This window comes from Gossypium hirsutum, chromosome D13 (assembly GCF_007990345.1).
Source record: "Gossypium hirsutum isolate 1008001.06 chromosome D13, Gossypium_hirsutum_v2.1, whole genome shotgun sequence".
Taxonomy (NCBI): domain Eukaryota; kingdom Viridiplantae; phylum Streptophyta; class Magnoliopsida; order Malvales; family Malvaceae; genus Gossypium; species Gossypium hirsutum.
The window spans coordinates 62515324-62543292 of record NC_053449.1 but is presented as its reverse complement, the minus strand read 5'-3'; the positions used below and the strand labels follow the sequence as shown (position 1 = coordinate 62543292).

The window sequence follows — 27969 nt, the reverse complement described above, 5'->3', positions numbered from 1 at the left end:
ACTTTTCAACCCCTTTTTAATTTGACTTATCAACATATAGGGGATCTGGTTTTTTTAAAAGAATGATATCTCTTCTATTCACACCAAAGAATGAACTAACAGATGAACCCAGGGTTCTCATTTCATCAGTTACTCTCAAGCACAGAATTGGAGTTTCGAGGGTTTTTCTTCGAACAACCAATCCGGAATCTGTCGGGCTGCTCCTGCAGTCCACTTGCATGTGGACCCTCTTTTAGAGTTAACCCTTTGAAGAATCAACCATAACTTCATAAGGCCTCCGTCCTCTTTGTATAGTCGATAAATATTAATTCAGTAACATTTCGAATATTAATTCACAAGTACCCTTTGTCAAAAGCAGCACGGGCAAATGCAGACCTCTAGAATCGCAGAACAACTGGATCAATTATGCTAATTCCATGAAAGCATCTTTGCTGTGTTCTCATTTAGCTTTGAACATCGATTGCGTGAGATAACTAAAAACCTATAACTTGATCTATGTATATGGAAGTGCATGTTGAAGCCGCAGCTGAATAAATTATTGCTATTAGTTAAGCATGCTATCAGTGGTACAAAAATAATCTCCAAAATTTTGTGCACCTCTGCGGAAATTAATGTTAAGGACAACGGGTTGCTTATTCTAGTAGTAAGGCCTGTTCACTGGTCCGGCGGGAATAAATTACCAATAATTTAGACTACAATGAGATGATGATTAAAGATATTAGAGTAAATTTATAAATAATCAAAATTATATATTTTAAATAATAACAACAATAAATAAAGTAAGTATTCATTAGGAATGGAGATTACACGAATTAATAATTCAAATAATTATGACTCTTCTAATATTGAACACATAAATTAAAAAATAAAAAAATAAAGAGATCTATGAATCCACCAAATCAGAAAAGATCTGTTCCTAGCCCTCGGTTCCGGTTTCATCCATTTTACGAATATAAATATCGTTTAATACTTGGTCCACCACCAAAGGAACTAATCGCGTCAGGCACCAGATCTTCTTGCTAGAAGAGGTTGGTCTAAGAACGACTTTCCCATCAACAAGCAAATGCCCTAATAAGAACAGGGAGATTAAATTTGTTGACAATGGCAGTAAGCAACAAACATCATCTTGAATTCTTTAAACTACCCACCTCCATCAAAATCTTCGTCATATTCATCCTGTGAATCCCGATAAATGCCTTTTACAAGAGGAAACCCTATACAAACATAACGCCAATTCCAAACACTGAACCCTAATAAATGAGAACACCATGTAAACCCTAATAAATGAGAAATGCAATTACCTTCAAGTTCATAAGCCATCTCCTCAGACATAACAGCACGAAACCCAGTATACCTCGTTAGTCTACCACCTACGGCATATATTCTCCTTTTCGCTTCCTCTTCACTACAAACAAAAAAGAAAAATAAAACCCATTTCTCAAATTCCAGGAAAGAAAACGCAAATTTGAAGGAATCAAAAACCTGCCGACAACAGAAGCGAGGGTTTTGACATAAAAATCAATCTTTTCTTCTAAGGAAGGTTCTTCCCGGAATTCGAAAGTGATAAGCCAAAGCTCATGATCACCACATCCTCCAACTCTGTGGCTGCTATTTGGAACACCAACCCATGGAAATTGCGGTCTATGAAAGACTTTCCCATCAACAAACAGATCCCCTGGCAATCAATCCACCAATAAAAAAAAATTAAATTTGTTGACAATGAGAACTTCAATGGCTGTAAGCAGCAAACTTCATCTTTAAACTACCCACCTGCATAATAATGATCTCGGCTACAATACCGAACTGGTAAAACCCAGCGTACACGAGGTAACACTGTAGAAACATAATGCCAATTGATTTTAGAACAAAGTGGATGCCTCATCAATTGTAAGTTCAAAAACACTCACAAAAGCAATTGGGTAAAACCGTTTAAACCCTAATAAATTAATATAGAAAGCAATCACATCGGGAGGTTTAAAACCCTAAAACAGCTAGCAACACATCACACACAATGAAAACCAATGTTAATTCTTTCTTCTTTCTGAAAAACCCACTGTTTCAAGAAACCCGTTTCTTGTTCCAATTACACTAGAAAAAGGGAAAATCATGTAAACCCTAAACCCTAGTAAATGGGAAATGATATTACCTCCAAGTTTTTCGACCAAATGCTCAGAGAAAAAAGCACGAAACCCAGTATACCTCGTTGTACAAACAGAGTATATTCTCTTTTTCGCTTCCTCTTCACTACAAGATCAGACAAACAAAAAAGAAAATAAAACCCAGATTTAATGAAATTTGAAGGAATAATTATAATTTAAAAACCTGCCGACAACAGAAGCGAGGGTTTTAACATAGGCATCGATCATTTCTTCTTCCAAAGGTTTCGGGCGTTCTGGGAATTCCAAAATGATAAGCCAATGCTCATAAGAACTGTCATCTAGGAGAACCGATGGTCGTGGGCTACTACTTTTAGGAGATGGGTCGTTCAAAGGCGAGTAGCCGGACCCGGATGTCTTGGTTCGGGTCAGGATTTTGGTTGCTTCGGGGATAAAAACTGGGGTTTTGTTGAGGAGTGCAACAGTGAGGCGAGAACGGGAAGGAAAGGAAGAAGAAGAAGAAGCAGTGAGGGCGCGGCTTAAAAGGGTGGATAGAGATCGTCGGGCATTGAGGCAAGCCATTTTCCGGCAACGCTGCTTCTCTCTGATAATAAGCTTTGTTTCTTCGACACTAGTAGACTGAGACCGTAATAAAATAACACCGGTGTCACCAATTTATTGCTAAAAAAAGACAAAGAAAAAAATAGAAATTGTGTGATATCATAATCATATCTTTTAAAATCACAAAATATATTATATTTACATTATTTTAAATATGTTTTTATCTTTTTATCTAAACTCAATAAAAATCCACAAAATTAAAATTTAAACCTTAATTTTTTTAATAAATATATTTATTTTTAAATAATCTAAATATTATTTATTAAAGTACTAAATTTTGACATGCCTGATAATTATTTATGACAGTCTAATAATTATTTACTTAAGTTTTATGATGTATTTATTTGATTATTATCAAAATCAAAACTATATATTTCAAATTTTATTTTTCTTTAACCCTTCTTTAATATTGTATAAATAATATATTTTAAAAATAAAAAAATCAATAATGATATTTATGAATCCACCAAATCTGTTTCTTCCAAATTTGTTATGATTTATGAATCTCGAATTTTTTATTATATTGTTTAATTTCTGTATTAAATTATTTGTTTTAGTTAATTGTACTAATTATCTTCAAAATATTTTAATTATATTATTTAATTATCGATGTTATACTAAAATTATTAATTTAACCATTAAATCAAGATACAGCTGCATATAAAAGAGCCATTGAAAGTTACTTTATTTAACTATTACTAGACCAGACATAAACTATTCGGTTCAATATCTTAGTTAGTTTATGCAGCAGCCAAAGATGATGATTAAAAATTATCATTAAAGATATTAAAATAAATTTATTAATAATCAATAATTATTATCAAAATCAAAATCATATATTTTGTATATAATAACAACAATAAATAATTTCCAAACGACTTTCAACACTACTGTGTGATATGTGGACATATATGAATGAAACTAGTCTTTTTAATCATAAAAGTGATTTATTTAATAAATTTAACGAATTACCTTTTTTAATTTTTATTTTTTGAGCTTTCCCCAATTAATTTCATATATAATTCCAAATATAAGCAAAGTTGAATAATCTATCCTTTTCACTCCATCTTTCCTCAAAAAGGAAATTTTTTTTAAATATATTCCTAAAAGGTTTAAATTAGAGTAAATTATGGGTTCTGAAAAATTAGAATTAAAAGATTTAAAAATTGAGTTTTTTACGGACAAAAATAGTTAATTTATTTAAATACAGAAAAATCGAATTCGTGTATTTATCAATAAATGGATTAATTTTTTAAACTTTTTTATAAAATAGAGATGAAATTAATAAATATTTGACAATTAGATATTAATTATTTCATAACCCAATAATATTCATTCAGATGTGCTATAGATTGAAGTGTTTTGATCGTGTATATATATATATTTAAATTTTTAATTAATTTAGTGTCATGAATTAACTGGGTATCAATTCGGTTAAAATATTACGAAAATATCTTTCCATAATTGAAGTAAATAATATATTTGAAGATATTTTAATCTTTTCGCTTTAAATTTGTGATTTCCACAAACTTTCTAATTTATATAAATGAATTTTCTTATTATAAATTTTTTTGTGCTCCATCATTTATTTTATGTCATATTAGCTCAACAAATTTGAATGTGGGGCTTTGAGAATTTAATAATGCATAATGGTCCGGCTCTAAACCATCCAAAATCGACCTAGTCTCTATCAATCGGGCCACCTCCCTAATCACCCAACAAGTTAAGGATATGTAAAGAACACCAATTTCTTTTCCCCAATTTCGATTCGATTTTTCTTAAAAAATAATAATTTAAAACCCAATAATAATCATTTACATGTGTTGCAGATTAAAGTGTTTTTTTATTGTATTTATATATACTTTAAAATCTTATATATTTATACTATTATTTAAATTTTTTATTGATTTAGTGTCATAAGTCAATCCGGCATTAATTCAGTTAAAAAATTACTAAATTGTTGTATTTTTTATATGTTTGGAAATCAATTACCTATTTTTATTTTTAAGAATTTAATTTCTTTACTTTCTAAATTTAAAAAATCGGGTCTAATTATTACAATAAGAATTCTTCTATTAAATTTACTAATTGACATTTTGAAATTAAAAAAGAAAGAAATAAAGAAAGAAACTCGCTTGTTATCCATGTGAAAAAAAAAGAAGATATTTACTGTCGAAACCCCTTTTTTTGAAAGGTCGACTTTATATTTTAAAAATGAAAATGAGAGTCGCCACCAATCTTTTTTTATTTAGGTGTGACCGGATCACCTCATAATTCAATCATTTTAATACAAGTTTAAATTTATTAAAATGATGGTTTTTGGTCTACAAAATCCAGAAGACTAGTTCTGGAGTCGGTTACGCATGGGGAAGGATTAGCACCACTGATAAACCCAAAATTGGTACCTAGTTGATTACTTGGCATCTTTAGTGTCGAAAATTTAAAATTTGAAGAGATTTAAGATATGATCTTTTATTATTTAACACGAAAATGGCTTTATTTTGAGTTAATCGAGAAAAAGAATCACATCACGTATGTTAGGAGACAATGCCTTAAATTCTCAAAACGAGAATAAACATGGAAAAAATTATTTTTTTAAAATATTTAATTATCTCGGTTTTAGAAAGAAGACATATTCTGTAAGTTAGGAATACGACTTTTCTTAATTCCTAAAAATATATTTTTAATTAAAATCTTATATGCTTTAAAAAAATATTCGATTGTCTTGGTTCAAATTGAAAGTCGAATCCCGTAAGTTAGGGCACGACTTCTCAGATTTCCAAATACGAAACATTGCATTACTTTTAAAAATTTCCTTTTTCTGTTTCGAGTAAAAATTGATGTGACATGAATTGATTATTAGTAATAATATTAATAACCAGATCGCAATAATAAGATAAATAAAGTAACTTAAAATAAAAAATGGAAATGGAAAATGCACAGTTTAAAAAAGATAAATAAACATAACATTAAGATATTAGAAATAATAACAACAATAATAAAAACGCACCATTAAAAAAAGAGTACTAATAATCTATTTTTTTAATGTAAAAGGAAGAAGAAATAATAAATAAATAAAATAAAAAGTTTGTGGAAAGGTTGAAATAAAATAGATTAATGATTAAATCAAGATTAAATTGAACTTAAAAGTAGAAATTTAAATAATAAAAATATAAAATATAAAAATGCAAAAGTATTTAAAAAATAAAACAAAATAAAATAAGGATTGAAATTGAAAGCCAAACAAAATTTTAGGGGAGGAATCGGGAATTGAAATAAGGTGAAGGACCTAATCGTAATGAGCAAATAAAAGGGAGGGACCAAAAGGGAAAATATTCCCTGTCTTTCAAAACGCACAGTTCTAATATGGACTAAAATGAAACAATGCAAAAATCACAAGGTAAAATTAAAAATAAAAAAGGATTAAATTGACAATGAGCAAAAAAGCAGAATGATCGACCGCGAAAATAATCCCAGGGGCTAGAAAACACATGGATCCTAGCCGCGCAGGTCAGGTCTCGGGTCGACCCCCGAAAGCGACGTCGTTTTGGCATTAAAGGGCCTAAGTGAAATGGCGTTGTTTCACAACTTCTATTTAAATCAAAATTTTTTCAAAAACTTTCATTTTAACCTTGTTTAAAAAAAACTCTAAAAGCTCTTTCCCCTTTCTTTCAAAGCCACTAGGTCCGATCATCAAACACCGCCGTGGCGATCAGCCGACGATGGCGGTCACCACCCACGGTGGCCGTAGTTCACCAAAAACTCCCGTTTTGAGCGCTCTGACGCGTAAAGCCCAAATCTAGGGCTTTTTTTTTTGTAAAAACTTGACCCAAAAGAATCCCTTCGGTTTTTCTTCCGTTTTACCAAAGAGAACCGTCCATCATTGGGAACAATGACCTCCTCTACTCGCGGCGGTGGGATTCAAAACGTACAGGCGAGCCTCGAGCGGCGATGGCGTGTAGCGTAGGTGGTTCTGACATGCAGAGTTGGAGCCTTAGGGGGCTAGGGTTTTTGTTTTGTTTAGATGTTGGGCTAATTGGGCTAGGTTAATTTTGGGCTATTAGGTTTTAGTTTCGGTTATTTGATTGAGTAGTGGACTAGTTTGATTGGGCTTGCTTTTTGTTTTGGGCTGGTAATTGGGTGGTAGGCTTTTATTCATTGTAATGGACTATTAATCTTTTTGGACTTTTATTTATTTGGGTTTTTTTTTTATCTGGGCCCAGGCCAAAATTGACCTATTACAGATGCCCTTCTTTACTTGTTGTATTGTAACGAAAACAGAGAAAATACCTTAAAAAGACCAATTGTAATAGCTCGATTTTAGGCCTAGTCGGAACAGTGGTTTTGGGACCACAAATTCGACGAGGAAAATTTTATTTTTATTATATTTTTATGGTCTACAATTTCACGGAATGATTTTTTTTAAAAAAATTTGTTCAAAAATTTCGACATTTGGGCACTCAATTTAGCCAAAAGGACTAAATTGTAAAAAGTGCAAAAGTTGAGTTCTACATGTTAGTAGTGTCCAATTGTTATGAAATTTTAAATTGGAGGTCCTCAAATGGTAATTAGACCATTGGTTAACTTGTTGGACAAAAATAGACAAGAGATAAGTGAAATAAGATATTTTTAAGTTGGGGGCATTTTGGTCAATTAGTAATTAAAAGAATTAAAAAGACCAAAATAGCCAAAAACTTGTCCATCTTCTCCATGATGAACGAAAATAGCAAGGGGAAAACCATGGTTAGGGTTTTCAAGCTTCCAAGCTCCATAGTAAGTGATTCTAAGCCTTGTTTTTAATGTTCTTTACGTTTTTGAAGTCCCAGTAGCTTAATTTAGCTTATTCTAGCAATGATTTAACCTAGGGTTTATATTTGGAAAAATACCCATAGGTGAAATGTGTTTATTTTGATGTTTTATGGTAGAATATGAAGCTTGAAATTGTGTTAAACAATTTTTACTAAGCGATTTTCAGTGAAAACAAGTGAAACGGCATAATCGATAAAAACTATTATTGTTCATAAGTGCATGTTATAGCAAGAATTTGATGTTGCTATAGAAGAGAAAAATGTTCAGCATGTTATAAAACATAAGAAAAAAGAGTAAAGTTTAATTTCCAAGCCTAGGAGCAAAATCGTAATTTTGTTAAACTTTAGGGTAAAAATGTAATTTTGCCAAAATGTGAATTTTGGACTGGATTGAATAATGTGAATGTTATATAAACTAAATATGTTATTATAGATAAAGAAAGAAGTGGAATCGACCTTGATCAGAGAAAAGAAAAGATTAAAGGCTAAATTTCTAAATTTCTATATTGTTGCACAAAAGTAAGTTTTTATGTAAATAATGCATCAATTTTTATTTATGATTTTATGTTCTGATATATTTTATGATATGTGGATGAAAGATATATTTTATGATATATGTGATTGAATATCGAATAAAAATTTACAAAATAATGAAGTGTGGGAAATTTTCTCTGTTGAACCTTAGGAATAGAATGGGATACAAGTGGCATGTCATTAGAGATCTATGTGAAATTGTGAATAAAGTGGATCTGGGCACTGGGCATAAGTTCTACCAGTGGCTGGGTATACCGGCATATGTTGCGGATACCTGACAGCTTGTGTGGGCAGCACTGAGTAGTAACGAATGACTGACAGCTTGTGTGAGCAGGTCGTGATGCAAAACTGTTATTAATGTGAACTCGGGTGCTGGTCTTAAGTTCTACCAGTGGCTGGGTATACCGGCATATGTTGCGGATACCTGACAGCTTGTGTGAGCAACAGTGCAGCATTGAGTAGTAACAAAAGACTGACAGCTTGTGTGAGCAGACCTGAGAAAGTGAATAGCTCGAGAACGAGCTAAAGTGAAAAATGATGTGAAGTAGCTTTTGCTACAAGTGTGGCACTTATGTGCAAATTTTTGACGTATCCAATAATATGCTTAAGTGTTCAACCGAAAAATGATCAAGTGGAAATGAATGTGAATATGTGGTGGGTAATGTGCGCGATATGTGGTCAAACTTGAGTGAAGTTGATATGGAAAAAGTGTTAAAATAACGAAGATTTGTAAATAATTGATGATGAATAGCTATTAGCATGGCTATTATGAATATACTTTAGTGTTATGTGAGTGTAAGTGAGAATTAATGCAAAGAAAACACGATTGAATAAAATTAGCAATAAAAATTATATGGATAGCATGCAATGGTATCACTTTGGAAAATCACCAAAAATAGTGGAAAGTGAATTAAATGTTGAATAAAATATGAAATTCAAGTTTATTGAGTCTATTTTCATATGGAAGAAATAGAGTAAGAAAAGAGTTATAAATTATGAGATATTTAAATTTTAGTAAGACAGTATTAGAATGATTTCGAAATCCCCTATTTTAACTTTGGAAAAATAACTATAAATTTTACAAAAATAATTATGGTTTTTAATTTACATGCTTAAATTCCTCAATGATTCTATTTTTAAGAGAAATAAACGAGAGAACCATCCAAAATTTGTACAATGAGATAATTCATTTTAGTTAAGAGAGGTCAGAGATGTTGAGAAGTGAAACAGGGGTGATTTTAAAGAATAAACTGTACTAATTGGCCAAGCCAAAAATTCTAAAAATTTTATGGTAAAAAGATATATGAGTCTAGTTTCGGGAAAAATTAAGGGATCTTAATTTGGAGCTCTGTAGCTCTAGATAAAAATGATTTAGTGACTCTGACTCAAATAGACAGCTTTGAATTTGAATATAATTGAATAGTAAAATTACGCATCATGCTATTTAAGCATGTTATATACATAAAGGATGTAGGATGGAGAAGAGGAGGAGGAAAATTGGGAGATATATGAATGATTTGAGTATAATTGGTCATATGCTCGATTATAATTGATAGATGATGAAATAGAAATGATGCCTATAATGCTTATACTATATGTTTATTTGGCTAGTATGTTTGGTGTGTATGCTTAGGCTTTGGCCAAGTTGTGGTTGGATTGCGCCACATTAAATTTATAAAATTATGCATTGAAATGGTAAATGTCTAGATGGAAATATGCTTGTGATCATAAAAGGGTGGTAAGGTTTAAAGTTTGTAATCTTTGTTAAAATGGTTAATTTATCATGTGGTTAGTCTTTAAAAAGACTAGTTTGCGACTATGGTTGAGTGTAATGTTTATATCTTGTGTGGTATGCATAGGAAACGGGAGTGGAAAGGAAACGAAATACTAAGTTCATGCTTGAAGTGTAAAATGACGCAAAAAAGGTATGTTAAGTTAAACGATAAATATGTATTAGTATTGAACTTAATGAAATTGAACTGTACGTGAATTAAATAGAAATTCCAAATGATATGATTTGAATTAAATGAAATGGAAATGAAGTATTGGATTGCATGAGTATGTATCGGGTCTAGCAGACCCTATTTGTTATGAATATAATATTTTGAGGATACAAATATAGTATTTTGAAGTTATAACGTGAAGTTTTATAAAAGCATGTTAAAAATTTGAAGAGTTTAAATTTGAATGAAATTTTATAACTCGGTTTAATATGTCTATAAGTGTATTTATTCTAGTAATGCCTCGTACCCTATTCCAGCGTTGAATACGGGTAAGAGGTGTTACAATGTGACATCACCAGATTCAGCCTTAATGTTTTGGCCGGGTTTGGGGTGTTACATCAATTTTGTCTGGTCTTGTCGAATTTTGACTTTTTGGTGCATATTTTCTTCAAGTAGCCTTATTTTAGTCCACTGCATCATGTTGCTTCTGTTGACACCATTTTTTGATAAAATGGGTCGACTTGAGTTTTGAAAACGAAAACAAAAACGAAAACGGGAGTCGCCACCAATCCTTTTTAATAAGGTGTGATCGGATCACCTTGAAAAGTGGTCGTTTTTAATAAACAATTTGATTTTATTAAAACAACGATTTTGGTCCACAAAATTCAGAAAAACGGGTTCGGGAGTCGATTACGTACGAGGAAGGATTAGCACCCTCGTAACGCCCAAAAATTGGTACCTAGTTGATTAGTTAATGTCTTAATGTCAAAAATTGAAAACTTTGAAGAATTTTAAAAATACGATCCTTGTAGTAAAATATTGAACATTTTTGGGAAAAGAAGCATATTTCACGTTAATCGAGAAAAAGACATCATATCCAGTAATGTAGGACACAATGTCTCGAATTCCCGATACGCGAATGAATGCCAAAAATTTACTTATTTAAAAGATATTTAGTTATCTCAGATTTAAAAAAGAGATCACGACCAGTAAGTTAGGACACGATCTTTTTTAATTCCCGAGATCGTCTAAAACTTGAGTTTGAAAAGATTCACGTATTTAGATTTATTGTGAAAATCAAAACCAGTAAGTTAGGGCATGACTTTCTCAAATCTAAATGCAAAATACTGCCTTTATTATTTTTTAGAAAAAAATCTCATCTCGGGAAAATAACGTGTCATATCCAATGCGTTAGGACACAACATATGGAATTCCCGATGATGAGTTTTTTATTATACATTTTTTAAAAGAGTAATCTTGATTATTTAGATTCAACGAAGAAAATCAGAACCCAATACATTAGGGCTCGATTCTCTTGAAGATCCCAAATATCGAGTATTACTTATATTTTTAAAATTTCTTTTTTTTTGAATCTGGGTAAAAATTGACGTAATGGAATGATAATTATGATGATGTAAGCAAAATAATACGAGCAAGGGCTACGAAATAACATAAAATAAATACAAAGACAAACTAATATACTACACAATCGCAAACATATAAGCAATAAAATTCAAAACAAATTATGAGAATGTAAATTAAGAAATAAACAAAGAAAATGTATAAAACTATAAAAAATATAAAAGATATTTATATGTGTATATACATAAAATTATGGAAATATGGAAAATATATGTATGTACATATTTAAAATTATTATATAAAATATATATATGTAAGCATATACATATATACATATGTAAATTAAAATATGTATATGTACATGCATGTATGTAAAAATTATGGAAGGCATACAAAAGTATGTATTTATGTATATGAAAATAGGATACGTACATAGATATATAGACATGCATATGAGTTATAAAATATAAAGAATGTGCAAGTATATATATGTTATAGAAACGCACGTATGTATATATATATATATAAATATATATAAAAATTATGAAAATAAAAATAAAAATATATATATATATATATATAAATATGTGTATATATATTTACAAAAGTTAGAAATATGTACGTGCATATGTATTATAAAAAGTATGTATATTATAAAAAATATATACAAGTGTATATATAGATAACAAAATTTGAAGTTAAAAAAAAGTATAAATAAGTGAATAATAATAATAATAATAATAGTAATAATACTATAGTAATGATGACATTAATAATAATATTATTAATAATAATATAAATAATAATACTACTAATAATGAAAATAACGATAAAATAGCAAAGATATGAAAAAAGGGATTAAATTGAGCTAAAAACAAAATTTCGGGGAAAATTCGAAATAAATAAGAGGGAAAAAAGACCAAAATGTACACTCAAAAAACTAGGAGGGGGCAAATGGGAAATAATCCCATTCTTGCCAAATGCGGAGTTCAGTAGGGACTAAATTGAAAACGCAAAACAATCCGAGGTAAAAATTTTAAAAAAACTAAAAGTACTTGATTGGAAAACATTAAAAAAGTGGAAGGGCTAAAAGTGCAATTAGCCCTTCCATGGAAAACACGCAGATCCCCCTGGAGCGGGTCGGGTCGCACACGGATCGGCCCTAAAACGGCGCCATTTTGGTACCTAAGAAGGCTGGCCAAAACGACATCATTTTGGAAGCCTATTTAAGCCAATTTTTTTTCAAAATTTTTCAGTTCTTCTTTCTCAAAATAAAACAGACAAAAGCTCTCAAATTTCCTCTGCCCCTCTCCAGCACTGCCCAGAATCCGGTGAGGAGAACCACCATCGACGCCGTTGCACCGGCCACCGTGGAAAATTCAAAGGTAATTTTTTTTTACTTCTATATGTTATATATATAGTTTAAAAATAAAAGAAAAATAAAAGAAATTTCTAATACAAACAGTCCAAAACCGAAAACAAAGAGAGAAAAAATAATAATAAAAAGAAGGACCTTTCGTATTGCCTTTGTTTTTTATCTCTTTTTTTTCTTTTTGCTGATTTGCTTGAATCCTTGTTTGAAAGTGTTATGTTTTTATTTTTTTGTTCATCAAAAGGGAAAAGAACCTCCCATTACAGATTTTCAATGGCTTTTATAGCCATTTTTTTACAACATTTTTGTATTATTTTTGTCATTTCTTGCAGGCCACTTGAAGGCGGTGGAGCAGTGGCGGTTGTAACACCCCTTACCCGTATCCAACACCGGAATAGGGTACGAGGCATTACCAAAACACATACACTTGAAGACGTATTTAACCGAGTTATAAAATTTCATCTAAATTAAAACTTTTAAAATTATTAACATGCTTTTATAATTCTTCATAATATATATAATGTAACATTTCCTGCCAACCACAATCTCAAATAATGAATTTATCCAATCTAGCTCAATAGTAGATGTCAACTTATATTCCAACATTTAGCTTCAATTGTACTACAAATACTTGTCAAATTAAGGATCGTCTTACGGATTTGAGTACATCGTTTGCTTGGTGCCACGATTTGCTTGAATATTTCACATTGCTATAACTCAGTATGGTTTTCTTCACGGAAATACCATACCTACTTTTCACAACTCAGTATGGTTTTCTTCACCAAAACACCATACCTACTTTTCACAACTCAGTATGGTTTTCTTTACCGAAATACCATACATACTTTTCACAACTCAGTATGGTTTTCTTTACCGGAATACCATACCTACTTTTCACAACTCAGTATAGTTTTCTTCACTGAAATACCATACCTACGTTTCACACTTTGCCATGGATCCACCATGGACTTATTCGTCAATTCATCATCACTTGTTGCCGAACGTATGTACTCAATCCTGCGTATCCCTTAATTTGAACTAACAATCTCATTTTATTCTTATTTTTACCATAATCATAATTCAACAACAATATACGAATTGATACATTATATCATTCCCACATTAACAATTAATCATAAAAGTTCAGCCATATGAACTTACTTTTCATTATCTTTCCACACTCGTTTTCTATGCACATCACACAAGATATAAACATATCATTCAACCATAGTTGCAAGCTAGTGTATTTAAACATAACTCTTTTTGGGGCTAACCACATAATAAACCATATCAATGCATAACTTATAAATTTAACGTGACATAGTCTAGCCACTACTTGGCCAAAGCCTAAGCATGTATACCAAATATGTTAGCCATGTAACACCCCTAACCCGTCTCCGTCGCCGAATCAGGGTTACGAGGCATTACGAAACCAAGCTCACATAAACATAACTTTAATATCTAATTCCAAATGCAAGTCCAATTCATGAACATATATAATCAAATTCAAGCATGGAAGTTAAACTCTTTTCGCATTGCTATTTACACAATAGGATTCAAAATTATCCAAAACATTATCAAGCCTATACATGCCATAAGATCGAGTTCAAATATTTAACAAAATACCAAAAGAAGTCGATAGTGTGATGGGCGGTGCTGATGATCCCCGAGCTCGTAACGCGTCTCCAAAAAAAAAATCTATAAAAACGAATGAACGAAAGCAAACAAAGTAAGCTTTTATAGCTTAGTAAGTCTACAGCATATCTATAATACATATAAAAGAATCATATAATTCTTTAAGTAAATTTATTGAAATTACAATCATCAAATATGATTACTAATCAAACACTACTTTATTGAGTCATTTTGTTTAAGTCTAAAAGGATGTATATTTATCTAATACACATAAACGGACAAATGTATATACATTATATGCATATAATCAAGTTACTAGCATAATCCTTAACAGCATATACTGATTTCTAGAGTACTTATTGTTCGCACTTCATCGAATCCATTTAAATACAACTATTCAACTACATATATCAAAAGCCAAATTTTTATGCTTATCATCCATAAATGCCGAATGCACATATGCACCTATACCCATCTATGCCGAATGCATAGATACATACACTTATTTTCACCTATGCCGAATGCATACACATAAATATATCCACCTATGCCGAATGCAACATATATATATACATATCTATCAATTGCTTAGACCAAATATATGTATATATATATGCTCATCAAGTTAATATGACTAAAATCATGTGATTGAACATTTATGTATACATCGATTTCATATAATCAAAATCATAGAGGTATCAATTGTATATTATCACATGCTTTAAACGGATTCACCGGCATTTAGCCTGCTAGGTTTTAAAACCTGATTCAATACACCGGCTCTTAGCCTGCTAGACTTATAGTCCGAAATGTGTCACCGGCATTAAGCCTGCTAGACTTATAGTCTGAAATGTGTCACCGGCATTAAGCCTGCTAGACTTATAGTCTGAAATGTGTCACCGGCATTAAGCCTGCTAGACTTATAGTCTGAATTATGTCACTAACGATAAACCGAATGATACTGAGCTTTAACAAAAGAATCTCAATTCATAGGAGTTGTATATCATAATGGTATATAGAATTCACATAAAAATTCAGCTCAATAATTTATAAACTATATCCTTAACCCACATCGGTATAAAAAGTTCAGTCATCAAATTCAACTCAATATCTAAATTATACATCCGAATATATATATATATATATATATAACTTAACACATTGAAGCATACTATTAATATCGTACTTTCGAACACATTAAGATAATCCAAGCTAATAATTTCATCTCTTCAACCCCGTTCAAGAACCTTTACAAGAACATACATACCTAATCGAATCTCCCTTTTTCATATATAAGTTTCATACTTAAATTTATCACAAGAACATATACATGCATAGTTGCATAGTCGAACCCCTTATAAACTTGTATAAATGGCATACCTAAGTTCAATACGAGAACATATAGATGTAGATTTGCATAATATATATATAATTCACTCATACTTTTAATTATTTCAACTATCATATTTTTAATTATAATTCATCCAAAAACAGCTCATATACTTATTTATATACTGATTTTATGACATTAAATAGCTAATAGACTTACCTCGGATATCAGCAAACACGATCGACTATTCGATTATCTTCGACTTCCCCCGATCCAAATTCGTTTTCTTCGTTCCTTGATCTAAACATAGTCAAATTTAACCTTTTTATTCATCAAAACATTCATTTGAGTCCAACAATACATAAATGGGAAAATTACCATTTTGCCCCTAACATTTTGCACTTTTTGCAATTTAGTCCTTTTTGCACAAAACACAAAATACACAAAATTTGCCCATAACACACAAGGGCCGAATATTCATGGTTCTCATACAAGTCCACACATTGCATTTATTTCACATTTTAGTCCCTCAAAAATTTATTTTCACAATTTAGCCCTAAATACTCAAATTCATCAAAATACCAATACAAAACATGTTAATCTAAGACATATCTTCCATTATTCATCATCAAACATCCCAAAACACAAATATTCATCAATGGCATAATTCAAAATATTCATCAATTCACAAAATTAAGACATGGGTTTTGAAGTATTCAAAGCAACGATCTCAAAAACGTAAAAATTATCAAAAACTAAAATCAAACTAACCTTGAATTGAAATCCCTAAGATGGCCGAATGCTAAAGCTTGAAGAACAAAGTTTCTTTCTTTTTGTTTCGGTGATACAAACAATGAAGAAAGAAAAAAAAACTTATTTCTTTTATGTTTTAATGATATAATAATATAATATTATACTATTACTATTATAACTTTTATATTTAATATATAAAAAGTATATATTAACTATCATTGCCGTCCACTATCTTTTAAAATGGGCTAATTGCCCTTTAAGAACCTCATATTTAAAAGCCACCATCAAATAAGCACTTTACACCTTAATAATCAAACTTCACATTTTATGCAATTTGATACTTTTGTCAATTAAACACATAAACAACAAAATTAATTCACGAAACTTTCACACATTTAAATTCACACATCATAAACACACAAAATAATATTAAAATATTTTTCAGACTCGGATTTGTGGTCCCGAAACCACTATGTCCAATTAGAGTCAAAATCGGGCTGTTACAAGCCAAATACACTTATAGCATAAACATTATAAGCATGGATGAGCACAACATTTATTCATGTATCAGGCTTACCAACATGTGTTAATTCATAAACCATTCATGACATTATTTCATGCCAAATCATATACCGAATATACCATCCACGCATACTATGAAACTTTATTTTCACAAATGAGCTTAAACCATGGCCAATAATGCACAAATATAAGCATCATTTCTATTTCATTGTTTATCAATTATAATCAAGAATATGACCAATTATTCACAAATCATTCATATATTTTCCAATTTTCCTCCACCTCCTCTCCATTCCTCATCCTTAATGTGTATAACACATTTAAACAATATTATTCATACTTTCACAAATTTCTTGTATGTAAAATTCAAGCTGTCCTTCTGAGTCAAAGTCACTAAATTATTTTTATCTGGAGATACAGAGCTCCAAATTAAGATCTGTAATTTTTTTCTTAAACTAGACTCACATATCTTCTTACCATAAAATTTTCAAAATTTTTGGTTTAGCCAATTAGTACAGTTTATTCTTTAAAGTTTCCCCTGTTATGCTGTCTGACAGCTCCGACCACCCTTCACTAAAAATGAATTAGCTAATTGTACAGAATTCCGATGTTGTTTTCGTTTGTTTCCTTTGAAAATATATTCATTAAGTATTCTAAGCATATAAATTATAACTCATGATTATTTTTCTTCAATTTTTTATGATTTTCCAAAGTCAGAACAGGGGAACCCAAAATCATTCTGACATTGTCTCACAAAATTTATTATATCTCATTATTTACAATTCCATTTCTTACAGCGTTTCTTCTATGAAAAACTAGATTCAATAAGCTTTAATTTAATATTTTATTCACCCTCTAATTAAATTCCCAAAATTTTTGGTGATTTTTCAAAGTTATGCTACTGCTGCTGTCCAAAACTGCTTTAGTGCAAAATGTTGATTTCCATTTTGCCCCAAATTTCACAGTTCATACAATTCGGTCCTTTCTCAATTAACTCCTCAATTAATCTAATTTTCTCAATTAATAATTTACCTAGACATTATAAGTTGTATCACGACTATTGAAATTCAGAATTTCCACATATAACTCTATCTTCAAACTCTTTTTCTATTAGGTCCCAAACATTCACTTTCTATTTAATTCTTTCAATAAAATCAGCATATGAACAATTTAAAGCTCTAATTCCATGCTAAATCATCATATAATTCCAGCATGTATTCATAACAACTTTCAACTTCTTTCATAGAATCAAAAACTAATGAATACAATAAGTGGGCCTAGTTATAAAAGTCACAAAAACACAAAATTTTCAAGAAATAATCAAGAATTGAACTTACCTGCAGTAAAAATAGGAAGAACCAGCTTAAGGAAACCTTCTATGGTGATTTTGCTGATGAGAATGCAGAAAAATAAAGAGAAATCTAGATAATTCCACTTTGGTCCTAACTTTATTATGCAAATTTTGCAATATTCCAATTTTGCGCTTAATTCTCCTTACTTTGTTGCTGATTTCATGCCTTTGCCGTCCAGCCCAAATAGACCTTGGGTCTATTTGCCTTTTAAGCCCTCTTCCTTTTATCATTGAAGCTATTTAATCATTTCCCAAATTTTTGCATTTGTTACAATTTAGTCCTTTTTGTTCAATTAATTATCGGAACTTTAAAATTTCTTAACAAAACTTTAATACTAACTTTTTAACACTACATAAGTATTTATAAAAATATTTATGGCTCGGTTTAAAATCCCCGAGGTCTCTATACCTCATTTTTTATTCTAATTATTTTAATATTTATTTCTAGTGTACTATTCACTATTTCAAAAATTTATCTAACTTCACATTTAACTTATACTCACTAAATTAATAATATTTTCTACCAATTTTTCAAATTTAGTGATCTCGAATCACCGTTCCGATACCTCTAAAAATTCAGGCCATTACATTTTTCTTCATCGGATTTGTGGTCTCAAAACCACTGTTCCGACTAGACCCAAAATCAGGTTGTTACAGCGGTGGTGGCAGAGGGCAGGTGAGCGGTGATGGGATGTGCGGTGCCTACTGGTCAGAGGACCCTAGGTGCGGCGGCTAGGGTTAGGAGCTAGGGTTTTTTCATTTTTTTTTGTTTCTAGGTATTGGGCTAGTTTTTTTTTTTATTTAGGCTTGTATTTGTTGGGTCAATTTGGGCTCCGGGTTTGGGTTTAATTGGGTTTTGGGCTGGGGAAATATTGGGCTGTATAGCTTCGATCCACTCCACTGCAACTTTAGAGATAAAAAAACTTGTAGTTTTAACCTATTCCACTGCAACTTCAGGGAGATGAGAGTTGTGGTTTTAGTCTGCTCCACCGTAACGTCAGGGAGATAAGACCTGCTATGGTAGATTTAATCCGACCTACTGTAACTTTAGAGGTACAAGATTTGTCGCTTCAATCTGCTCCACTATAACTTCAAGGAGATGAGATTTGTAACTTCAATCTGCTCCACTGCAACTTCAGGGAGATAAGACTTAGCTTTGGTAGATTATAAAATATTTTGGTTATTCAATTTTAAAAAATTATAAAATGTTCATTTTACTATTCAGAAGTTTTTATTTAAGTCATTAGACGGTTAAAATTATTGTTGTATAACCTTTTATGCTCTCATCATCGAGATCAATCAAAAGTTCTAATTCATTTTATTTTCATAGTTCTTTTTATTTTCATAAAAATAATTTTAAACATCATGAACTTATGAACCAAAATTCAAACAGTTTTCTTATTCGATCTCTAACACTAGGCATTAAATCGACTTAAAACTAATGTATGTTTTTCTACTAGTTGATGGGTACTGATCGCACGAATCATCGCTTGAAACTCGGTAGCCAAACTTTAAAAAAGAAAAAACTCAATAACCTAATGACTTAAATAAAAACTTTTGAATAATCCAATCATGGGCGAAGGAAAAAAAATAGGGAGCCAAAATTAAATTATAATTTTTACGATAGTAAAAATACAATTTTACCATTTAAATTAGGGGTGAGCAAAACTCGATTCGACTCGAAAAAATTGAAAAAAAATTCAAATTTCGAGTTAAACGAATCGAGTTATTCGAATCAACTCGAATTTTTTTTCGAATTTCGAGTTCGAATCGAATTGAATTTTCGAATTCGAATAACTCGAATAATTCGAATAATTCGAATATCAAACTATAATATTTTACATTTTTACCCCAAACTCTCAAACTTTTTTACTTTTCCCTTAAAACTTTTACTCCTTCCCACTTTTCCCCCAAAACTTTTACTCCTCTCCCCTCCCAACCCCCCAATCTACTCAAAATCCATTTCCCACCAAAATTTTACTCTCTCATTTACTTTTTCTCAAAATTTTACCCCCAAAAACCCTCAAAACCTTTTATTTTCCCCCAAAATTTTTACTCCCTCCCACTTTTCCCCAAAACTTTTATTCCCTTCCCATCCCACCTCCCATCTACCCCAAACCCTCCCCCCTCCAATTTTTTTTAATATTTTCCCTCCAAAATTTTACTCCCCCTATTTACTTTCCCTCAAACTTTTATTCTCCAAAACTTTTTATTTTCCCCCTAAAATTTTACTTCTCACGCTTTACTCTCAAATAAAAAATCAAAATTATCCAAAAAAAATCACTAAACATAAATAGTAATAATTTTATTTATATCTACTATTTATATTATTAAATTAAATTTCACATTTTATATTATTTATATTATTGAATTGTTTAGTCATATTGAATATTTATATTAAAATTGAACTATTAATTATGTCATAAAATATTCGTGTTAAAATTTTATATAGGTATCAATTTCACATTTTATTTTTAAAATAACTTTTATTAAAAAAATAATATTTTTACATTTAATATATTTTTTAATTCCAAAATACATAGTGGCAAGAATCTGAAGATAATTGAAACAACTAAGCAAGCAAAGAAGCTAACCAGTATATAAAAAATTAATAAATAAATTATAAGGTGATGAAAGTTAATAAAAAATTTGATTAAGGTGGACAAATTTTATTACGATGGGTGACAATTGTTACAATGACCCAAAATTATTTTTTAAAATTTAACTCGAACAAATATATTCGATTCGATTCGATTCGAATTCCATCTCATTCGACTCGATTGAAGAAAACTTCAAATAAAGTTAGGATGATAAAATGAGATTCAAAAACTCGATTAACTCGAAAATTTTCGATTCGATCGAATGCTCACCCCTAATTTAAATAGCCTATATTTTTATAAATTCTAAAAGATTAAATAAATATTTTATCATTTTTAGGAGGGCCAAAGTGCAATTTTACATTTCCTAATTTAAAATTTTAAAAAATTCAAATGGCCTAAATGGTCTTTTTTTTTCATTTTAGGGAGGGGCGAGGCCCTTGCCAGCCCCCTAAATTCGCCTCTAAATCCAATAACTACAATATAAATTTACTAAGTTCAGTTACCTTAAATATAATTTAACCTAATGTTATATGTGTTTGAGTTTAAATGGAGAGACAATGAGATGATAATTAAAAAATTAAAAATTATCATTAAAGATATTAAAATAAATTTATAAATAATCAGTAATTATGTTTTAACTAATAAAATATTTTAAGTAATAATCACATTAACACAATTAGAAATTTATTAATTATATCCCTATCTATTTTCTATTATTTATTATGTATTTATTAAATTGTTATCAAAATCAAAATTATATATTTTATATAATAACAACAATAAATAAGAAATGGTGATTAGAGTTTCTATTCACTAAATAACACCAATTAATAATTCAAATAATAATAACATAAATTATATGTACATACATGATTGTTGTATATTTTATAAATATTATAAAACTTTAATAATATATATTTTATTTGAAAAATACTTTATATAATATATAATACATTGTATTCAACATTTACATCCACCCATGTATTCCTTAAAAGAGACAAATTCCTTTAGTGGAATAATACCTTTTGTTGAAGGTTCGAGACTTAACCTCTCTCAAAAATTATAATTTTCTTTAATTTTTTGATGTTGTTGCATTGTATCTATTGTTTCTGTAGTACATGGAACTGGAAGGGCTCTTCTACTCGCTATCAGTGTTCTGGGAGTAGCGGTCCTGCCTTGGTTTTAGTACATGGTTTTGGAGCAAACAGGTCTGCATAGTTGAATTTTTCTTCTTATTAGCAAACAAGTGATTGGTTTCTGTGAATTGCAACATTGCCTAATATAGTTCAGCTTTTTGTATTTTCATATTGTCCATTGCATGCATGTGCAGTTTGTATATGCATGTTTCAGATGTGTATCAATTATTACTCGTTTCAAAGGTTTCCTTTAAATAACTTGGTTCCATCGTTCATGCTTAATTGTCAGTTCTTCTAATGTCTTGCTTAGTACAGTAATCATTGGAAGGAAAAATATTCCTGTTCTAGCAAAATCACACAGGGTATATGCAATTGATCTTATTGGCTACGGATACTCGGACAAACCGAATCCTCGTGAAGTTGGGGACTCATTCTATATATTTGAGACTTGGGGTTCTCAACTGAATGATTTTTGTAGCAGTGTGGTTAAGGATAAAGCTTTCTTTATTTGTAACTCTATTGGAGGTTATGTCCCTTATCAGTGTTTTAATTCATTTTATGCTTGATGCTTAAGTTATGTTTGTATAATAATGGGTGTCATCATGTAGGACTGGTTGGCCTTCAAGCTGCAGTAGCAAAGCCGGAGATCTGTAGGGGTTTATTCCTATTAAATATATCTCAGCGCATGCTTCATGTCAAAAAGCAACCATGGTTTGGAAGACCTTTCATTGCGTCATTTCAGAGTTTGCTTGGGTAAAAAAACGATATGGAACCATTTTTATTTTTACATTCTAGTTTAGAAATGTTGCACTAGCCATATCGATTTTTCAGGAAGTAATGATATCTTGGCAGGAACACTGCAGTCGGCAACTTTTCTTCCGATCTGTTGCCACACCGGAGTCTGTTAGAAGTATTCTTTGTCAGGTAGTATCCTATGATGACTTTTGTAAGAAATGAATCAATCTTTGCTTGATTGCTTCTGGTGTTTCATTTCAGTGTTACCATGACACCTCTCAAGTGACCGAAGAACTAGTTCAGATTATCCTACATCCAGGACTTGAGCCTGGTGCTGTTGATGTTTTTCTTGAGTTCATATGCTACACAGGTGGTCCCCTGCCCGAGGAATTACTTCCGTAGGTTGAAGTAAGTTTCTTAAACTGATTTCTCGTATGCCGTCTTCTTTTCCCTTCAGTTTCCATGTTAGTTTATGTTGCTTGTTTCTCTCTTTTTGCAGTGTCCTGTCTTGATAGCATGGGGTGACAAGGATCCATGGGAAAGCATCGAACTCGGAAGAGCCTACGGGGATTTTTGATACTGTAGAAGACTTTGTCGTCCTCCCCAATGTTGGCCACTGCCCTTAGGTTTGCTCTCTCATGAAACTGTGGTTCGGCAGGTTTTTCTGCTAACAAAGATGATAATTAATTGCTGTATTAGTAATGTGCATGCAGGATGAAGCTCCACATCTTGTGAATCCACTTGCAGAATCATTCGTGTCTCACCATTCTAAATCTCCGGCTAATGCTTCCACAACCATTTGAACCGATGGTGGAGCTTTTGTTGCTGCTCCTTTATCCATTATAGACATATCACAATGTTCCTTTGCAAAGGCTATGTAAGCTCCCACAGTGTACATAATTTATATAGCATGTGGAAAAGCAACCCAAAGTTCTCTTTACGAGTTCCTTTTACTTGTATCATAATGCTGCATTTCAATGCCTGACCAAATGTATTCAAATAGTTAAGCAAATTTTGTACATTTTTTTAAAAATGTGTATAGGGGATCTGGTTTTTTAAAAGAATGATAAAGCAAGTCCTATATCTTCTTTTCTACTCACACCAAAGAATGAACTGACAGATGAGCTCAGGGTTCTCATTTCATCAGTTACTCCCAATCACAGAAGTGGAGTTTTGTGGGTTTTTCTTCGAATAACCAATCCGGGATCTGTTAGGCTGCTCCTGTAGTCCACTTGCATGTGGATTCTCTTTTAGAGTTAACCCTTCGAAGAATCAACCATAACTTCATAAGGCTTCCGCCCTATCTGTATAGTGGATAAATATTAATTCAGTAACATTTCGAATACTGAGAATCTCAGAACAACTGGATCAATTATGCTAATTCCATGAAAGCATCTTCGCTGTGTTCTCATTTAGCTTTGAACATCGATTGCATGAGGAAAAAAAAACTATAACTTGATTTATGTATATGGAAGTGCATGCTGAAGCCGCAGCTGAATAAATTATTGCTATTAGTTAAGCATGCTATCAGTGGTACAAAAATAATATCCAAAATTTTGTGCACCTCCGCGGAAATTAATGTTAAGGACACCGGGTTGGTTATTCTAGTAGTAAGGCCTGTTCACTGGTCCGGCGGGAATAATTCAGAAATTAAAACATAAATTACCAATAATTTAGACTACAATGAGATAATGATTAAAGATATTAGAATAAATTTATAAATAATCAAAATTATATATTTTAAATAATAACAACAAGTATTCATTAGGAATGGAGATTACACGAATTAATAATTCAAATAATTATGACTCTTCTAATATCGAAGAAATAGAATAGTTTTCGAAATTAAAATAAATAAATAAAGAGATTTATGAATCCACCAAATCGGAAAAGATCTGGTCCTAGCCCTCGGTTTCGGTTTCGTCCATTTTACGAGTACAAATATCGTTTAATATCTGGTGCATCACCAAATCTAGTAATCGCAACAGTCTCCTCTCCTCTCTTAGTAGCAATTTCTGAAAGGTTGGTCCAACATCAAGGAATTCCTTAAAGGTTGGTCCAGCATCAAGGAATTCCCATGATAATAATTCTTTAGTTTCAAGATATGCGTCATTTTCGGCCTCTGAAACCCGATCAACGCGTTTTACAAGAGGAAATCCTAGACAAACATAACGCCAATTCTAAACACTAAACTCTAATAAATGAGAACAACATGTAAACCCTAATAAATGAGAAATGCAATTACCTTCAAGTTCATAAGCCATCTCCTCAGACATAACAGCACAAAACCCAGTATACCTCGTTAGTCTACCACCATCGGCGTATATTCTCCTTTTCGCTTCCTCTTCACTAAAAACAGAAAAAGCTAAATAAAACCCAATTCTCAAATTCCCGGAAAAAAAAAACCCAAAATTGAAGGAATCAAAAACCTGCCGACTAAACAAGCGAGGAATTTAACATAGAAATCGATATTTCTCGGGGATTCGAATTTGATAACCCAAAGATCATAATCAGCACTTTCTCCAACTCCGTGCTGCGGGGGTCCATGAATCACATTCCCATCAACAAACAAATCCCCTGAGAAAAAAGAGATTAAATTTGTTGACAATGGGAACTTCAATGGCTATAAGCAACAAGCTTATCTTTAAACTACCCACCTCCATAATAACGATCTTGACCATAGATAAAGTCATCTGATAAAACCCAGCGTACACGAGGTAACTCTGTAAAAACATAATGCCCATTGATTTTAGAACAAAGCGGATGCCTCATCAATTGTAAGTACAAAAACAATCACAAAAGCAATTGGGAAAAACCGTTTAAACCCTAATAAATTAGTATAAAAAGCAATCACGTCGGGAGGTTTAAAACCCTAAAACAGCCAACAACACATCACACACAATGAAAACCAATGTTAATTCTTTTTTCTTTCTGAAAACCCATTGTTTCAAAAAACCCATTTCTTGTTCCAATTACACTAGAAAAAGGGAAAACCATGTAAACCCTAAACCGTAGTAAATGGGAAATGAAATTACCTCCAAGTTTTTTGACCAAATCCTTAGAAAAAAGAGCACGAAACCCAGTATACCTCGTTGTACAGACAGAGTATATTCTCTTTTTCGCTTCCTCTTCACTACAAGATCAGAAGAAACAAAAAAGAAAAATAAAACCCAAATTTAATGAAATCTGAAGGAATAATTATAATTTAAAAACCTGCCGACAACAGAAGCGAGAGTTTTAACATAGGTATCGATCATTTCTTCTTCCAAAGGTTTTGGGCGTTCTGGGAATTCCAAAATGATAAGCCAATATTCGTCACCACGGCCATATAGGACAACCGCTGGTAATCGGGAAGGGTCGCGAAAAGGCAAGTAGCCGGACCCGTATGTCTTGGTTCGGGTCAGGATTCTGGTTGCATCGGGGATAAAAATTGGGGTTTTGTTGAGGAGAGCAACAGTGAGGCGAGAACGGGAAGGAAAGGAAGAAGAAGAAGAAGAAGTGAGGGCGCGGCTTAAAAGAGTTGATAGAGATCGTCGGGCATTGAGGCAAGCCATGTTCCGGCAACGCTGGTTCTCTCTGATAATAAGCTTTGGTTCTTCTACACTACTAGATAGTTCACCGATTTATTATTAGAAAATATCAAATCATATCAAATCATATCTTTTCTTTTTAAAAATTTGTATTAATGTTTATATCAAGATTTAATTCCTGAAATTTAAATCTTTTAACTTTATCCTTTTACATAATCTTTTAATAAATATATTTATTTTTTAAATAATTATTTTGTCGTAATCTAATCATTATTGACTTATTTAATGTGTTTAATAATTTAGGATAAAATCTTCGAGATATATTTATCACTAGAGGTAATCATTGGTTGGGCGGTCCGGCCTGACTCGACGGCCCGCCCGAAATATGAGAGGATTCGGGTAAAAATATAGACTCGAAATATGAGTTTGGGTAAAAAAAGATGTCCGTTTACAATAAATATATTTTTTTAATTTTTAAAATATTTTTAAAATATTTTTTTTTATTTTTAAAATACAATTTTTGTGTTTATTAAAAAATAGGCCGAGCCAGGCTTGGGATTAGGAATTTTTTCTCAGGTCGAGCTTGGACAAAATTTTAAACCCATATTTTTAGTTGGGCGGGGCCCGGGCCTAGGACGCGGGCCGAAGTTTTTTTTTGGGCCCGACGCGTCGCATGATGACCTTTTTACAATGATAAATTAACTAAAGTTCTTTGGATTTGCTGCTTCAAGCCAATGTTGCAATGCAAGCTTTTGAGTCTTTTTTGTTCTTCGATAAACCTTTACCAACTTTAACAGCTTTGGTTCTTGCCGATGACTAACGCCAAAATAACATAAGTATCACATTAAAATATATATATCAAATTTGGATACCTAATAACATAGTAAACCAATAATGATTAATTAATTAATTAATTAATTTAAATTGAAAAAAATAAAAAAGCATACTTTTTACAAAATAAGTTTAATTAATTAAAATTTAATATTTATTGTCTCTTTTTAGCCACTTGAATTCTTTTAATTAATTAAATTTCAATAGTTTTAGTAATTTTATTTTTAAAAATGTGTTTAACAATTTTGGATAATTCTTTTATTAAATCTTTTTAATAAGATGGCTTAAGGGTGTAAAAAACCTTCAAACTTAAAAAAAGCAATTAAACTCTTAATTTTTTTTTACTCAATTGAGTAATTGAACTTTCAAAATGCATTAAAAAGGCCCTCAAACTTTTTCAAAAAAAAAGCAATTAAGACTTTGATTTTGTTTTCACTCAATTAGGTACTTGAACTATAAAATGCATAAAAAAGATTCATTAATCGTTAACTTTAAGAGATTCGATTAAATTTTTTGTATAATTGAATTTATGATTTATTTTAAATGTAAAAAAATTTATTAGTAATTAATTTTGTGTGTGTTTCTATAGCTTTTAGCTTGAAGTAAAGAGGGCATATAGATATAGCTAGAGGTGATCATGGGTCGGGCTGGGTCCAAACCAAATTTTAAGCCCGTTTTCTAGGCCCAGACCTAGCACGGCCCAAAATATGGGCCTAAAAATTTGTCCAAGCCCGGCCTGAAAAAAAATTGCTAAGCCCGAGCTCGGCCCATATTAAATTTTACAACACCAAAATAGCATCAAAAACCTGC

General features: G+C 31.2%; 2 protein-coding genes and 1 pseudogene across 4 annotated transcripts; 1 reads left to right on the top strand and 2 right to left on the bottom strand.

The window, feature by feature from the left end:
- Positions 1 to 728: 728 nt before the first annotated feature.
- Positions 729 to 2772, bottom strand: LOC107943033 (multiple organellar RNA editing factor 3, mitochondrial). Its single transcript, XM_016876760.2, has 7 exons — positions 2323 to 2772; positions 2147 to 2244; positions 1771 to 1833; positions 1483 to 1675; positions 1302 to 1405; positions 1149 to 1214; positions 729 to 1068 (listed from the first exon to the last, which is right to left on the bottom strand). The coding sequence occupies exons 1-7, from the start codon at positions 2676 to 2678 to the stop codon at positions 917 to 919; spliced, it is 1032 nt and encodes a 343-aa protein (XP_016732249.1). The 5' UTR covers positions 2679 to 2772; the 3' UTR covers positions 729 to 916.
- LOC121225273 (multiple organellar RNA editing factor 3, mitochondrial) lies at positions 729 to 26459 on the bottom strand. Of its 3 annotated transcripts, XM_041109513.1 has the most exons (7): positions 26012 to 26459; positions 25834 to 25931; positions 25456 to 25521; positions 25228 to 25375; positions 25044 to 25147; positions 24692 to 24956; positions 729 to 908 (listed from the first exon to the last, which is right to left on the bottom strand). In XM_041109513.1, the coding sequence occupies exons 1-6, from the start codon at positions 26350 to 26352 to the stop codon at positions 24700 to 24702; spliced, it is 1014 nt and encodes a 337-aa protein (XP_040965447.1). In that variant the 5' UTR covers positions 26353 to 26459; the 3' UTR covers positions 729 to 908; positions 24692 to 24699. The 3 variants fall into 3 exon arrangements, with proteins under 3 accessions (XP_040965447.1, XP_040965448.1, XP_040965446.1); XM_041109514.1 differs by lacking the exons at positions 729 to 908; positions 24692 to 24956 and adding an exon at positions 23747 to 24102; XM_041109512.1 differs by lacking the exon at positions 729 to 908 and having other exon boundaries at positions 24509 to 24956.
- On the top strand, positions 9971 to 23601 carry LOC107943034 (2-hydroxy-6-oxo-6-(2'-aminophenyl)hexa-2,4-dienoic acid hydrolase-like; annotated as a pseudogene).
- Positions 26460 to 27969: the final 1510 nt, after the last annotated feature.

Excerpts from the sequence above, each read along its gene's own strand:
- LOC121225273 (XM_041109513.1), bottom strand. The coding sequence starts at position 26,352 with ATGGCTTGCCTCAATGCCCGACGATCTCTATCAACTCTTTTAAGCCGC. Across the intron at positions 25,932-26,011 it reads CTCGCTTCTGTTGTCGGCAG|TGAAGAGGAAGCGAAAAAGA; the intron begins GTTTTTAAATTA and ends CTGATCTTGTAG. Across the intron at positions 25,376-25,455 it reads TCAAGATCGTTATTATGGAG|GGGATTTGTTTGTTGATGGG; the intron begins GTGGGTAGTTTA and ends CTTTTTTCTCAG.
- LOC107943033 (XM_016876760.2), bottom strand. The coding sequence starts at position 2,678 with ATGGCTTGCCTCAATGCCCGACGATCTCTATCCACCCTTTTAAGCCGC. Across the intron at positions 1,834-2,146 it reads TTTGGTCGAAAAACTTGGAG|TGTTACCTCGTGTACGCTGG; the intron begins GTAATATCATTT and ends ATGTTTCTACAG. Across the intron at positions 1,676-1,770 it reads CCGAGATCATTATTATGCAG|GGGATCTGTTTGTTGATGGG; the intron begins GTGGGTAGTTTA and ends ATTGATTGCCAG.